The sequence below is a fragment of the Suricata suricatta genome, chromosome 4 (genome assembly GCF_006229205.1).
Source record: "Suricata suricatta isolate VVHF042 chromosome 4, meerkat_22Aug2017_6uvM2_HiC, whole genome shotgun sequence".
Classification (NCBI taxonomy): Eukaryota; Metazoa; Chordata; class Mammalia; order Carnivora; family Herpestidae; genus Suricata; species Suricata suricatta.
The window spans coordinates 127,400,796-127,415,970 of NC_043703.1; the positions used below are offsets into that span (position 1 = coordinate 127,400,796).

Here is a 15,175-nt window from a genome sequence, read left to right on the forward strand (position 1 = left end):
TCTTCACAGCCAGCATCATCCCATCTTCTTCCCCACAGACTTCCTGCCTCCTTTTTATAAAGATCCTTGTAATTGCATTAGACCTCTGCTTCAGGATCATCTCCCCTTCTCAAGGTCCTTAACCTTAATTACATCTGTAAAGTCCCTTTTGCCATGTAATGTAACACAGTCATAGGTTCCAAGGATTAGGACGTTGACATTTTGGGGGGCACTATTATTCAACCTACCGCAACCAATAAGATGAATTTCCTTTTAATCTAATATATCACATAAAATGTTAAGGAGGAGCAAGGATAGTAGGTTTTTACAAAAATTTCTTTCAGTAAAAACTTGACTGGTTCCTAAGTGATTCTGTTTAAGCAGTTGAAAGTGCCCAGGAGGTTATGCACACATATAGGAAAAAACATTGATAAGCACATAAGAAAAAGTAGAGTTCTTTAAGAGAAATTAATGCCAGCCAGGCTTTTTTGAAAATTCGACCAGTTAGGAGCTTCAGGTCCACTGGAGACAGCTGGGCTTTTAGCCAGTGTAATTCTATGTGGGCTTGTGGGAACGCCAGGATTAGTGTGGCATACACACCCACACACTGTGGCCTTTAATCTGCTAACAGCTGGTGGGTGGGTGGTGGGGGCAAGTGATGCTATAAATGGAAATCATTTAATAAAGGGATTAGGGAAATTCCTGAACAGTTAGTTCAGAAGTGAACAAATCACTGTTTGTTATTCAATTTACAGAGTTAAACATTTACATTTGATGATGTGGATAACCATAGTGAATTTAAAACTACATCTTTATTTTATTTTAAGTAAGCTCTGTACTCCATGTGGGGTTTGAACTCACAACTCTTGCTCTACCAACTGAGCCAACCAGGCACCCTTAGAAATATGTCTTTAGTTTGACACTTTTAGTTGCAGATGTAAGACATGTCACATGCCCTGTTACAAGTTGTATTGCTACATTTTATGAAATGCATTTAATCCTTAGATGCAGACATTTGCGAATAATTGCTTTTTCAATATACATTAGATCAAATGCCAGGTTGTCCCCACAGTGATGTCATCTTCAGTCACATCGGAAGATGTATTTTGAGCATGAGAAATAGGGTGTGGTCATGGCTACAGTGTGGGAAATGCAGACAGGTCCGAGTGGGGTGTGTGAACTTCTTCGTGTGAATTGTGGCAGAGGAAATATCAAGAACTGCTACTTTAATATAGAAGAGATGTTAAAAATAGGCAATATCTAGATCTGACCTAAGGAAGCAGTATCACCTAACTTCTTATGCTAAGGTCTGTATGGTGCAAACATGAATCCAGCAATGCCTCTCAGGGGTTGACATAAGCCATTTCAAAACAACATTAAGTAGATGCCATGGAGAAAAGAAAATGAGTCTTCTGACTCGGGGCGGGTGTCTCCTCTCTGTAGGAGGCTTTAGTGGTTCCCCTTTGCCTGCAGAATAAGGCTGTACTACTGAGAGTGGCATTCCAGGTCCCCTTGTCTCTGGTCCTTGGTCCAGCATTATTTCCCAGTGTAGCGCATCCTACCATCTTGTCAGATAGCTGCTCCTGTCTCTCCTGTACGTACCTGTTCCCCTACATGGACGCCTTTGACTCAAGCCAGCGCCTCTCCATGGAAGAACTGACGTTCTCTGAGTACAAACAGCCCATTTTTAGAGGGTCAGAACAGTGCCTCCTCCTTCACAGATGGTTGCCTTCCCAGATTCCTCGCCTCCCCCACCTCAGTGTGGAGTTAGGTCTTCCTTGAACCCTCAGCCAGATACCTGCACTCCTGGATGGCATGCCTCACCTTGCTTATAAGTGTTTATGCCCCAGTTCAGCCTACGGACTGCTCCAAGGCAAGGTTTGCGCCGTGTTTATCTTCAAGGCCCTGTATTACCGAGTTTAATGCACAGCGCATAGTGGATGCCTGATAAATACTTGTGAAAGGAAGGTAGAATGGAAGGGACAAGGAAGAAAGGGGAGAGGAATTTAAAATATTGTAAAGTCCTCTGGGTACTTAAGGAATGTGGGATGTTCTTTAAGACATGCCCCCGGGGCACCTGGGTGGCTCAGTCAGTTAAGTGTCTGACTTCAGTTCAGGTCATGGTCTCACGGTTTGTGAGTTGGAGCCCCACATCAGGCTCTGTCCCAACAGCTCAGAGCCTGGAGGCTGCTTTAGATTCTGTGTGTCTCTCTCTCTCTGCTCCTCCTTGCTTGCTCTCTGTCTCTCAAAAATAAATAAAAAAAAAAAAAGACATGCCCCCTTCCCCCTCGGATTTTGAAGGGACAGCCCCTGGCAGGCTGAGTTTTAAAGCAGAACAGAAAGCCAGAGCTGTTGGTTCGGTCCTTTCTGGCTGTGTTTTTAGGGGGCTTGTCCTCCTTGCAGGTACTTTCTCTTTGCATTTATCTGTCCAGTAACTGTTTATTTCCATATAAGGAGCTGAGCAGTGGCTACCCTTCTAGCCCTCTTGATTCTGACAGGTGACATGACCCAGGGCAGGGCTGCAGAGCAAGGAGTGAGTGGGGACCCGCTGGCCAGGACAAAGAAAGCTCAGGGCTGCAGGCAGAGCCCTAAGGTGGGCTTTGGCGGCTTCCTCTGTCCTATGTGCTGGGTGCAGTGGCAGACATCAGGAACTCCTATAAGGATCCTCACATTCCCATGAGGGTAGTGATCACAACCCTAAAGGGTTGTTGTGAAGGTTTAACAAAGGAGAATTGCTTACAACGTCTCTTTGAAAATTGCAGAGCGTTGTATAAGTGCGAGTTAATATCCTCTGTGGGCACTGGGAAAGAGACTAGGAAGAAAAATGGGACTTGCCAAAGGTTGCCTGGCTCAGTCTAGCTGGGAGAAGCATCTTTCTCCTGGAATCCAAAAAGCAGTTTTAGGACTTCCTGTCTTCTGGATACTTTCTCTCTCTCTCTCTCTCTCTCTCTCTCTCTCTCTCTCTCTCTTTCACTGGGGTTAGTAAGAAGGAAGGGAGGTATTTCTGTTAGAGAATTACCTGCCTCTCCTCCAGGGGTTCTCTGCTAGCTTGGAAGTCTTCCTCGCTGGCGGCTGCCTGAGAATTAGTGGATGCTGGAGGAGAGCAGGGGCTCTGAAATCACCTGCCCTCCACCCCCTTGTGACAGATGAGCAGGTGGACCAGGCTACTGAGCACTATCTTGTGCCAGGCTTGGAGCTGGCTACTTTACATTTAATCTGATAGTGGTGGGATTTTGGAACTTCTCTGTAATTTTCTTCTCGCTTGAAGTTTTTAAAATAGTAAGCATGTTTCATTAAAAAGTAATATTTGTTTGTCTAAAAGATATCAAGATCTAGGTGTTGTTGGGTGGCACCTGGGTGGCTCAGTTCGTTAAGCATCTGACTTCGGCTCAGGTCATGATCTCACAGTTCGTGGGTTGGAGCCCCACGTGGAGCTCTGTGCTGACAGCTCAGAGCCTGGAGCCTGCTTTGGGTTCTGTGTCTCCCTCTCTCTCTCTGCCCCTCTCTAACTCATGCTGTCTCTGTCTCTCAGAAATGAATAAATGTTTAAAAAATAAAAAAAATCAAGATCCAGGTGTTGTTATCCCATTTTCACATAAGGAAATGAAGGCCCAGAGAGGTTAAGGTACTTGCTTGAGGTAGATACTGAAATCAAAAGTTGAACCCAGCTCTGACAGACTCCAGATCTGACCTTCCATAAAGCGCATCCCACCACCAGAAAGACTGGCTTTTTTTTTTTTTTTCTTTCGGTAAGCTTCCCCTTGCCGTCTGCCTGACACTTCCCTGCACACCCCACCAGAAGGAGCAGGCTTTCTCTCCTCTCTACATTCTTGCTACTCAAAGTTACAGCTCAGCATCACCCAGGAGCTTGTTAGAAATGAGGAATCCTGGGCCCCACTCCAGACCTACTGAATTGGATCCTGAATTTTATAAGACCTCTGGTGATGTGTGTGTACATGGAAGTTATAGAAACCTAGCTCTGCTTCAAACCTACCTCTGTCATCCTTGCAGAGAAAGGTCAGCCCCATGGTAAGGAGATCTAAGTTAGGAGATAACTCCCAATGCTTTTTCACTAGCCTTTAAAACTTGACTTCAGGCCCTAGCAAAATTGTAGGATGGGTTATAAAACAGGTGGGTGAGCCTGTAGAAAATAGTTTGCAGAGTTTGGTGGCTAACATTTGGAACCCACTATGAGTTCCCTGTAAGAAAAACAAATCATTCCAAATTGACCATGTTTTCTTGTAATGAAAAGTAATGAAAAGTTCATTATAGCAAAGTGTTGGTAAAGACTCTCATGAGACAAGATGGTGGTGAGATGTTGCACTGAGAGCCGAACTGGTTCAAGGACTGATAATTGATAGGACAGTGACTGCAGAGGTCTCTCTATCACCCAGCCTGGGGTGAAGTCTTCACCCTGCCGCAGAAGGGCTCAGTCTGCAGCCTTCTCCTCGTCAAAATGGTTGTTACTGACTTGAAAGATGCGAGGGGCTTTCCACGAGAATTTTCTATGGACATATTATAGCTATAGTTCATGGCAGACAGATCATTCTATAATCAGACCCCATTAAGAAGCATGTTAAGTCCATTTATGGGAGGCTTGAGGCAGGATCCAGGACTGATGTATTGTCTCTCTCTGAGTCAGACTAAGAACTTTTGATCCCCAAAGGCAGTGTGGACCAAAGAAAGAGCAATGCCAGAAGTCCAACCATGGGGCAGACAGAATTTAAAAACAATAACAAAACTGACTTCTAAAAGCCTGACTAAAAGATTCAGTCTTTATTATCATTATGCACCAGTAATTCTAAACAATGTCAGGGATAAAATACTCTTCCTTGGAGGAAAGAAAATCTATGTTTGTCTACATTCTAAACAATTGCTGTTGCATAAACTTCAAGCGAGCACATTTTTAAAATCACATAGCCCTTAAACATTGTGTTTTGCCTGGAAGTTAATCCAAGAAGACTCTCAGTTAGCCCCTAACACGTGTGCACTCCCCTATGTATTTGCTGCAAAACAATTTCTTAAGGTTCACAATTGCTTGAGCTTACGAAGGCCACAGTTCATTTCTCCAACCCCTGTGCTATTACCTCTTCCTGAAGTTTAAGTATATTAGAAATAAGCAGATCCCAGGGGCGCCTGGGTGGCTCAGTTGGTTAAGCATCTGACTTCAGCTCAGGTCATGATCTCACGGCTCATGGGTTCAAGCCCCACATCAAGCTCTGCACTGATAGCTCAGAGCTGGGAGCCTGCTTCGGATTCTGTGTGTCTGCTCCCTGCCCCCACTCATGCTGTGTCCCTCTCTCTCTCTCCCCACTCCCTCAAAAATAAATAAATATTTTTTAATTTTTAAAAAGAAAGAAAGAAGTGGAGCTCATAAAGATAAAACAGAAGAACTTGTGTTATTCTAGGTGACCACCTGGTGTTAGTGGTCCTTTTTAAAATGTGAAACAGTGAAATAGTATGAGAACTGCAAAGCATAATATTTGGTAGATGTAAATTCCAGTTTCAACATGAAATATGTATATGACTGTGACTATATGTATGCGAATAAAAATATGATTATATAATGCTTAAAGATTCTAAAAATACCAGTTTCAGTGTAAAATGTATGAGCAGTCCAGTGTGGGGTTGTTTCCTGATGGGGGCAGATAGGCATGGAGCTCTAAGTGACAAGTCACAAATGACAATCTGCATGATCATACTTCTAACTCTCCCCTCTCCAGACCACATCCCTTCTTTCCTGCCTTGGGTTTGTATTTCTTGTCAGAGTCCCGATAACTCAGAGGCGAGAACCTGCTCCTCCTCCCCCTTCCCAAATTAAGAGATGCTCTCAGACTTGCAGGACCTCACGACTTAGCATACTGATATAAGTGATGAAAAAATGAAAGCTCAAAATGATTTTGGCCATTTGGAATACTATAAAGGTGAAGACCCTACTTCAGGTTAAAAAATTCAATGTCATGAGGGAATTTGGGGGAATGATGGATAGGCTCACCGTCTTGGCCATGGCAATGGTATGTGTGTATGTCAGAGTCTACCATAGTAAAGATTTTGGATATGTATGTCAGTCATGCCTCAAGCTATTTAAAAAACGTAGCATCATATGGACAAAGGGAGGGAAGCTCTGACTTGGCTGTGTGCCTTTGAGGTAACCTGGGACATTCTAGTGACTAGATTTGTAATTAGGTCTTAAATAACTGTGAGTTTTTTGCAGGAAAGTGTTTATAGCACCACACCTGGATACCATACTCTGTTCTTGGCACTGTAATTATAAAACACTGTGACCCAGTGTCTACCCTTGAGGGGCCAGAAGACAGGATATGGAGCCTCATTGGGATCCAAATTACTTGGGTTCTTCAGCAGTTCAGTCTCTGCTGATGAACTTCACATTCCTGCCAGGGGATGCCATCATGACTTGAGGCAGATATGAGAAATCCATAGCTACCCTTCTCTAGGGGTTTGAAGATTCCACTAAGTGGTCAGGGTCCTGCATGAGCCTGTCTGTTCTGTTCTGCTAGAGCCCTCATGACAAGTGACCTTCCCAAGCAGGGAGTATCCTCTGTGGCATCGCTATGAGGGGGTGCAGATTCTGTGCAATTCTAAATATGCTAGTGTAATTCTACCCTTCCTCTCTCATTGGGAAAGCTTAAGGGATTGCACTGGAGTGAGGAAGACATTATTATGGGGATAACTTTGAACTTGCCCTAACTTATAACCACTAACCTTCCATGCCTGTGAGTATTTCATGATTTATAACAAATTATTAGCAACATACCTCATAGCAGATGGGGACCCAACAGTGTGTTGAGTTGGTCACCCAGAGGCTGAAAACTGGACTCCAGGAAGCCCAGGACCTACCTTAGAGCAATAGCCCGGGCAGTGCCCTTAGCTTGGCTCTCTACATGTCTCCATTTCTTGATGCCCTCCTGGGGCCACAGGGCCTGACCTTTGGTCTTTACTTGAGCCTGACACCCTAGCATTGGCCGCTGAATCTTGCTTGACTGCTTTGCTGCACCCACTTTCCTTTGGCTGCAGGGACCCACTGTGGGTGCACCAGAGACTGCAGTAAAACTGTTAAAGGAGCTGGGAGTGAGAGGGGAAATGAAAGGGAGTCAGAGCAGTGGTCTTCAAATCCTTGCATCACTGACTTACCTAGGCCTGTTCCACTGGACGAGGATCCAGAGAGCCAAAGTAGATGATAAGAATATGTTTCTCAGGAAGGCAAATTCAAGCTGAACTCAAGGAGGAAATCTGCAACAATTAGGACTGGCCAACGATGGATTAGCTGTTCTTGGAAGCAGTACACTCTTTTTCACTATGGGAAGTTAAAAAGTGCAAGGTCAAGGATGGACACAAGGGAGCTCTGTGTTTGTGTGTTCTGTTAAAGATTCTTTCTTCAGGCTCTAGCGTTTCATGATTCCAAAAGCTCCTGTTTTCCTATACTTTTGAGATGCTTCATTAGAACATAAACTCCAGCCTGAGTTCACATACCGAGTTTTTCCCAGGAAGCTCAGTGCGTCTGCGCATACTGCTAAGCTTGTTTTCTTCTTCTCCTTCTCCTCCTCCTCCTCCTCCTCCTCCTCCTCCTTCTTCTTCTTCCTCTTCCTCTTCCTCTTCTTCTTCTTCTTCTTCTTCTTCTTCTTCTTCTTCTTCTTCTTCTTCTTCTTCTTCTCCTTCTCCTCCTCCTCCTCCTCCCCCTGCCCCTCCTCTTCCTCTTCCTCCTCCTTCTTCTTTTTTTGCCTCAGTGGCCAGGATTTCTTTTTTCCACAATGCAGAGATACTGAGATATTGTGCATCATGCCAGATTTCAGTCACTCTTAGCGTTAGGCTTCCTTCATGCTAGCCTATGCCATTTTCTGCCTGAAAAAACTCTTAACTGGGAGACACAAAGCTCTCTCTTGGGAGCACTGGGGGGCTGGAAACACAGGGGTTAGGAAACATGAATTTTCCTATTCACCTCTCCCTCTCCCCCTGAGTGGGCAGGCATGATCTTCCATGTAATTTCCACACTCTCTCTCTCTCTGAGTCAGGAGAATATAGCAGATAACCTCAGTGACATCAGTAACCTTGTATTTGTTACTTTTGCAAAACACACAGAACTGTGACACATATCAGAATGTGCAGACCCCGTTTTGCATAAAAATATCATGTTTCATGTCCCGTCATATTGTAGATAGTTATGAGTTTTATTCTTCAGGGGAAAGGGACATTGCATTTCAAGAACAAGAGGGTCATGTCACACAGAGTGCTATGGTGCCAGTGAACTTTTGGCGAGGGGACCATGAGGAATTTCTACCTAGTCCCTTGGCCTGGAAGACTTCCTGGGCTCCTCAAGTGTCTGTTCCAGTGTGTTCCAGGAACACCCCATGGGGCCACTGTCACAGCCTCCTCAGGCAGGTTACGTATCCCCAGTGCCAACCGCATATCGGTCTAAATCAAACTTGCGGAGTTAAATTGAAAGGCTTATATGTAGAGTGCAGTAGTGTCCCCCACATTGGGCCCAATGTCCAGTGCAGTCCCCATTTCCTGTGCCACCCCAATCACTTGGTTCTCCCTCCATTCCCAGCCTTGTTAACTTCGTGTGCCATACCTGCTTCAAGAGGCAGGAGAAGCTTCATCGCTGTGGACAGTGCAAGTTCGCCCACTACTGTGACCGCACCTGCCAGAAGGATGCTTGGCTGAATCACAAGAATGAGTGTTCGGCCATCAAGAGATATGGGAAGGTGCCCAATGAGAACATCAGGTCAGAGCCGGGCCCCAGGGGTAGTGTCTGGGATTCCCAAATGTCAAGTGGGGAAGGCGTTAGTGGCAAGTGTTCCCAGGCCCAAGGAAGCCAGGCTGAGTGCAAATCAGGGTAGAGCCTCAAAGAGACTGGATAGGGGCATTTCTGTGCACTCTCTTTAGGTCTGAGAGCCCATCTAGAACTGAGTATCTGTGGCCATGGTTTTAGTCCACAGCCCCTCTCTAGAGTTGACTGCAGACCTGTTCTCAGTGGCTCCTTAGTGTTTAACTTAAAAAAAAAAAACAATCTGCCAATGTTAAAAAAAAGTGGACAATTCCACATTAAAAAATAGGATTTCTGTTTCTCTTGAAAAAAAAAATCTGAAGATTTGGCAAAATGAGCTAGAGCTCAACAGCAGCTGAGCTGTTTGATTCCAGCAGAATTAAATAAACCAAAAAAGTTTGTATTTAACTTCCAGTTAGTTAACACACAGTGTAATATTAGTTTCCGGTGTACAATGTAGTGATTGAACCTTCCCATACATCACTCAGTGCTCATCACAGGTGCGCTCCTTGATCCCCATCACCTATTTCATGCACCCTAACCCCCAACGCTCTGGTAACCATCAGTTTGTTCTCTGTAGTGATAGAGCAGCATATCTCCAATAGTCAAATTATGGAAGCAGTTCTCATGTCCATTGACTGCTGAATGGACAAGGAGGATGTGGTATATATACATAATGGAATATTACTCAGCCTTAGAGAAGTGAAATCTTGCCATTTCCAGTGAAATGGATGGAGGTAGGGAGAAGTATGCTAAGTGATATAAGTCAGATTTCACTCATATGTGGAATTTAAGAAACAAAACCTATGAGCAAAGGGGAAAAAAAGAGAGACAGGCAAACAAAGATAAAATGCAGAGCTTTTCAAGTATCCATACCCCACCAGTCGCTGGGCTTGTGCACACAGCCCTCTGCACTCATTATACGTGAAAGGCATTCACAGCAGTTGGTGGCATCCCTGGGTGCTGTGGCTGGAGATCGCAGGGCCAATGTCCTCAGATAGGGCTGCAGGTCGGTGATTTAATTGGAGAGCAGAGGAGACGGGGAAGGTGAGGTTGGGAGCATTTTCACTGGGTAGGGTGTGAAGTTAAAGTGCAGGATGGAATCATGATATCCTAGTGATTTTTAGGAAACTACAGAAGAAATGGCTCAGTCAGCCTCTCCACCCCCCTTAGTTCCATCTGTTGAAATTCTGCTTCTTTAAAAACATGTTCTTTTGCAATTTTATTGTGTCTATTTTCATCTTTTAAAAATTTCAGCTGAGGTATATTGGCATATAAGATTGTAAAATATTTAAGGTGTTCATAATGGTGACTCGATGTGTGTATACGATGTGAAAGGACACCCCCCCCCCATCTAGTTAGTTAACACATCTATCACCTGACATTTATCCTTTCTGTTTTTCCAAGTGAGAACCTTTATGGTCTACTCCCTCGCAGATTTACAGTTATACAACAATGTTGTCGACTGTAGTCACTATGTTTTACATTAGATCCTCAGACCTTATTTATCTTCTAGCTGAAAGTTTGGGCTTTTACTAGTGTCTCCCTGTTTCCCCCACTCTCCAGACCCTGGTGACCACTTTCCTCTGTTTCTATGAGTTTGACTTTTTTTCTGTTTTTCTTTTTTTAAGATACTATACATAATGGATACCATGCAGTTTTTGTCTGTGTCTGGTTTGTTTCACTTAGCATAATGCCCTCAAGGTCCATCCATGATGTCTTAAATGGCAGGATCTCCTTGTACACACATACACACACAAACACACACACACACACACACACACACACACACACACCACATTTTCTTTATTCATTTATCCATTGATGGACATTTAGGGACCATTTCCATAATATTTGTTGCAATGGATACCCTACCAGAGCCTTATTTTATCCAGTGCTGTCCTGAGCTCCTTCTGAAGATACCTTGGTTCCCAGACACCTGGGATTGCCAGAAGAGCATCTTCGCAGAAATAACTCTGACCCAAATGAGAGGAGAAACAGACCTGTTCTTTGCCAAGGAGGTCCTTCAGGGACAAGATCTGCCTTAGGCCCCCACCCGCTTGCAGGTGCCTGGCCAGCATGCATTCAATGAATAGCCAAGAGTTAACAAAATGTCCCTCAGTCATAGACCTCATCTTGTGGGCATAAGCTGCCAAATAGGTAACAAGGGCACTCTCACTGCCCTCAAGGTGAAGTGCACCCTCCTGTCTCACACTCAACACTGCGTTCCCCATCGCTCCCTCCTATTTCAGCTTGCTTCCCCTCCTCCTCCAGAGCCCTCTGCCCCAGCCAGGCCAGCCCCCTCCCTGCATCCTGTGTATGCCAAGCCTATGGATGCCTCTGAGCCTTTGCTTAAACTGTTTCCCCACCCAAAGTGTCTTTCCCACCTCTCTCTTCAATCACTTAGACTACAGCTAAGTTTACACACCTGTAGACATCTATTGCACTACTTTGTCTTCCAAATATTACATCAGGGGATATGTATTATTGTCTTTTACTAGCCTCTGGATAGGTTCAGGGAGGTCAAATGAATTGCCTCGGGTCACAGAGTAAGTGGAAATGAATTTGAACCTAACTTGTTAGACTCCCTCTCTAGTACACATCTCAGTTGGCCATACTATCAGGAGGGACACAGGCTGCCATCCCTTGATGTCCCCAGACTCCTTTTTCATGGTTTCAAGGATGCCACGTGACTTGGCTTCTACCTGCCTCTCCACCTTTATTTGCTCTTCACTCTACTCACTACACTCCATCCATCTTGGACTTCCTGCTGTTTCTCCATCATGCCAAGCTCATTCCTGCTTCAAGGTCATTGTACTCACTGCTTCTTCCCATCTGCACAGTGCCAGTTCCTGTTCATTCCCTTTTCAGCTTGAGTGTTTGTCCTCAATATCACCTCCCCTGATCACCTTGGCTTCCCTTCCCCCAGTTACTCTCTATTATGTTTGTATTCTACCCTATTTTACTTTTTGCATAGCACTTAACACTAGTTTAAATTATTATTTTTTTAAATTTAGGTCTCTCCCACTATGAAAAGCTCCATGATAAAAAGAAATTCCATTTATGCAGGTCATCACTGTGCCTGACACACATTAGGCACTCAGGAAGTGTTTGTTGAATGAATGACTGTGCTGGGGCAACCCTAACCCTGCCCCTCTCCCCAGGCTGGCGGCCCGCATCATGTGGCGAGTGGAGAGAGAAGGCACCGGGCTCACTGAGGGCTGCCTGGTGGCTGTGGATGACCTGCAGAACCACGTGGAGCATTTTGGGGAGGAGGAGCAGAAGGAGCTGCGGGTGGACGTGGACACTTTCTTACAGTACTGGCCACCCCAGAGCCAGCAGTTCAGCATGCAGTACATCTCCCACATCTTCGGCGTGGTATGATCCCCTGGAACGTGGCGGGGGCAGGGGTGGCAGCTGGGCTTGGTCAACCAATCAGCATTCAGAGGCAGCCAGGCTGGACTGAGGAGAGGAGGCCGAGAGAAGGACCAGAGGGTACAGAGGCCCAAAGTGAAGAACTTCTGTCCCATTTCTGCTATTCTGGCCTTGCTTACTAGAAAGTCATTCCTGCCCTATCGGAAGCAGGCATTCCCCACACAAACTGTTCATCCTCCCTGCATGGTAGATTTGGATAGAAATTTACCTTCTTGTTTATCTGCGCCTTCTACTTTTTCTCTTGTTTGTATTAAGAGCTAAGACCCAATCACCATCCCTTGTTGCCCAACAGTCACTTTGGAAATGTGATTCTTCCTTTTCCCTGATATGGTAGGCAGGATAATGGAGAGCCTGGAGTCATGGGTTATGGACATTTGGGAGATGAGAGGAAGAACTTTTGGAGAGAGCTGCCTTGGAGCAGTAAAGCCAGACCTCTGGTAGCTATAAGAGGCCAAAATATGGGGGTAGGAGATTTGTGGGCCAGCAGATTCAGGCCTTGGGCTCTGGGGGTAGATGTCTTCCATCTGGCAGGTCTTCCTTCTGTGGTGCTGATGCGTGGGCTGAAGGGAAGGTTACTGTAATAACCACAACAGCATGACCATACTCTACATCTCCTGAGTCCTCACCATGTGCCAGTGCTTCTGTGATAGAGCTCTCTAGAGAAACAGAACCAATAGCATGGGGGAGGGGGGAGGCAGGGAGGGAGAAACAAGAGATTTATTTTAATTCATTGGCTCTTGTGATAGTGGAGACTTGGTTAATACAAATCTGTTGGTAAGCTGGCAGGCATGGGGCCCAAGGAAGAGCTGCAGTTCAAGTCCAAAGGCAATCAGCTGGCAGAATCCCTTCTTGTTTGTGGGAGGTCTATCTGTGTTCAATTACAGGCTTCAGAAAGTTTAAGAACCATGCCAAAAAAAAAAAAAAAACCCCACCATATGATCCTGTCAATAGATGCAGAAAAAGCATTTGACAAAATATAGCATCTTTCTTAATAAAAACCCTCGAGAAAGTTGGGATAGAAGTAACATACCTTCACATCATAAAAGATGTATATGAAAAGCCCACAGCTAATATCATCCTCGATGAGGCAAAACTGAGAGCTTTGCCCCTCGAATCAGGAACATAACAGGGATGTTCACTCTTATCACTGTTGCTTAACATAGTGTTTGAAGTGCTAGCCTCAGCAATCAGACAACAAAATGAAATAAAAGGCATCCAAACTGGCAAAGAAGTCAAACTTTCACTTTTTGCAGATGACATGATATTGTATATGGAAAACCTGAAAGACCACCAAAAAGCTGCTAGAACTGATACATGAATTCAGCAAAGTTGCAGGATACAAAATCACTGTAGAGGAATCAGTTGCATTTCTATACACCAATAATGAAGCAACAGAAAGAGAAATCAAGAAACTGATCCCATTCACAATTGCACTGAGAATCATAAAATACCTAGGAATAAACCTAATGAAAGATGTAGAATATCTGTATGTTGAAAACTACAGAAAATTTATGAAAGAAATGGAAAAAGACACAAAGAAATGGAAAAGCATTCCATGCCCATGGAGTGGAAGAACAAATGTTAAAATGTCAATACTACCCAAAGCAATCTACACATTCAATGCAATCCTAATCAAAATTGCACTGGCATTTTTCTCTCAAAGCTAGAACAAACAATACTAAAATTTTGTATGGAACCACAAAAGGCTCTGAAGAGCCAAAGTAATGTAAAAGAAAATCAAATTGGGAGGCATCAAATTCCTGGACTTTAGCCTCTACTACAAAGCTGTCATCATCAAGACCGTATGGTATTGGCACAAAAACAGACACAAAGATGAATGGAATAGAATAGAGAACCCAGAACTGGACCCACAAATGTATGGCAAACTAATCTTTGACAAAGCAGGAAAGAGGATCCAATGGAAAAAAAAGACAGTCCCTTTAGCTAATGGTGCTGGGAAAACCAGACAGCAACATGCAGAAGAAAGAACCTGGAAAACTTTTTTACACCATACACAAAAATAAACTCAAAATGGATGAAAGACCTAAATGTGAGACAGGAAATCATCAAAACCCTAGAGGAAAAAAGAGATAATAACCTCTTTGACTTAAGCCACAGCAACTTTTTACTTGACATGTCTCTGAAGGCAAGGAAAATAAAAGCAAAAATGAACTATTGGGACCTCATCAAGATAAAAGGCTTCTGCACAATGAAGGAAACAATCAACAAAACTAAAAGTCAACTGACAGAAAGGGAGAAGATATTTTCAAATGACATATAGTGTAAAGGGTTACTATCCAAAATCTATAAAGAACTTACCAAACCCAACACACGAAAAACAAATAATCCACTGAAAAAATGGGAAGAAGACATGAATAGACACTTTTCCAAAGAAGACATTTAGATGGCCAAAAGACACATGAAAAGATGTTCAGCATCACTCATCATCAGAGAAATACAAATCAAAACCACAATGAGATACCACCCCACACTAGTTAGAGTGGCTAAAATCAACAACTCCTAGATGTTGGAGAGGTTGTGGAGAAACAGGAACCCTCTTGCGCTGTTGGTGGGAATGCAAACTGGTACAACTGCTCTGGAAAATAGTGTGGAGGTTCCTCAAAAAATTAAAAATAGAACTACCCTACAACCCAGCAACAGCACTACTAGGAATTTATCCAAAGGATACATGAGTGCTGATGCATAGAGGCACTTGTACTTCAATGTTTATAGCAGCACTGTCAACAAAAGCCAAACCAAGGAAAGAACCCAAATATCCATCAACTGATGAATGGATAAAGAAGATGTGGTTTATATATACAATGGAAAGCTACTTGGCAATGAGAAAGAATGAAATCCTGCCCTTTGCAACAATGTGGATGGAACTGGAGGGTATTATGCTAAGTGAAATAAGTCAGATATGATATCTGTCTTTTTACTCATATGTGGAACTTGAGAAAGATAATAGAAGACCAC

General features: G+C 44.0%; 1 protein-coding gene across 1 annotated transcript in view; it reads left to right on the plus strand.

Annotated features, from left to right (window-relative positions):
* Positions 1–15,175, plus strand: part of SMYD1 (SET and MYND domain containing 1) — a 42,098-nt gene that overhangs the window by 6,861 nt on the left and 20,062 nt on the right. Inside the window, exons 2-4 of the mRNA XM_029938531.1 lie at positions 8,546–8,722; positions 11,929–12,142; positions 12,492–12,529. Coding sequence (XP_029794391.1) covers positions 8,546–8,722; positions 11,929–12,142; positions 12,492–12,529 — 429 coding nt within the window. The remainder of the gene's footprint in view (positions 1–8,545; positions 8,723–11,928; positions 12,143–12,491; positions 12,530–15,175) is intronic.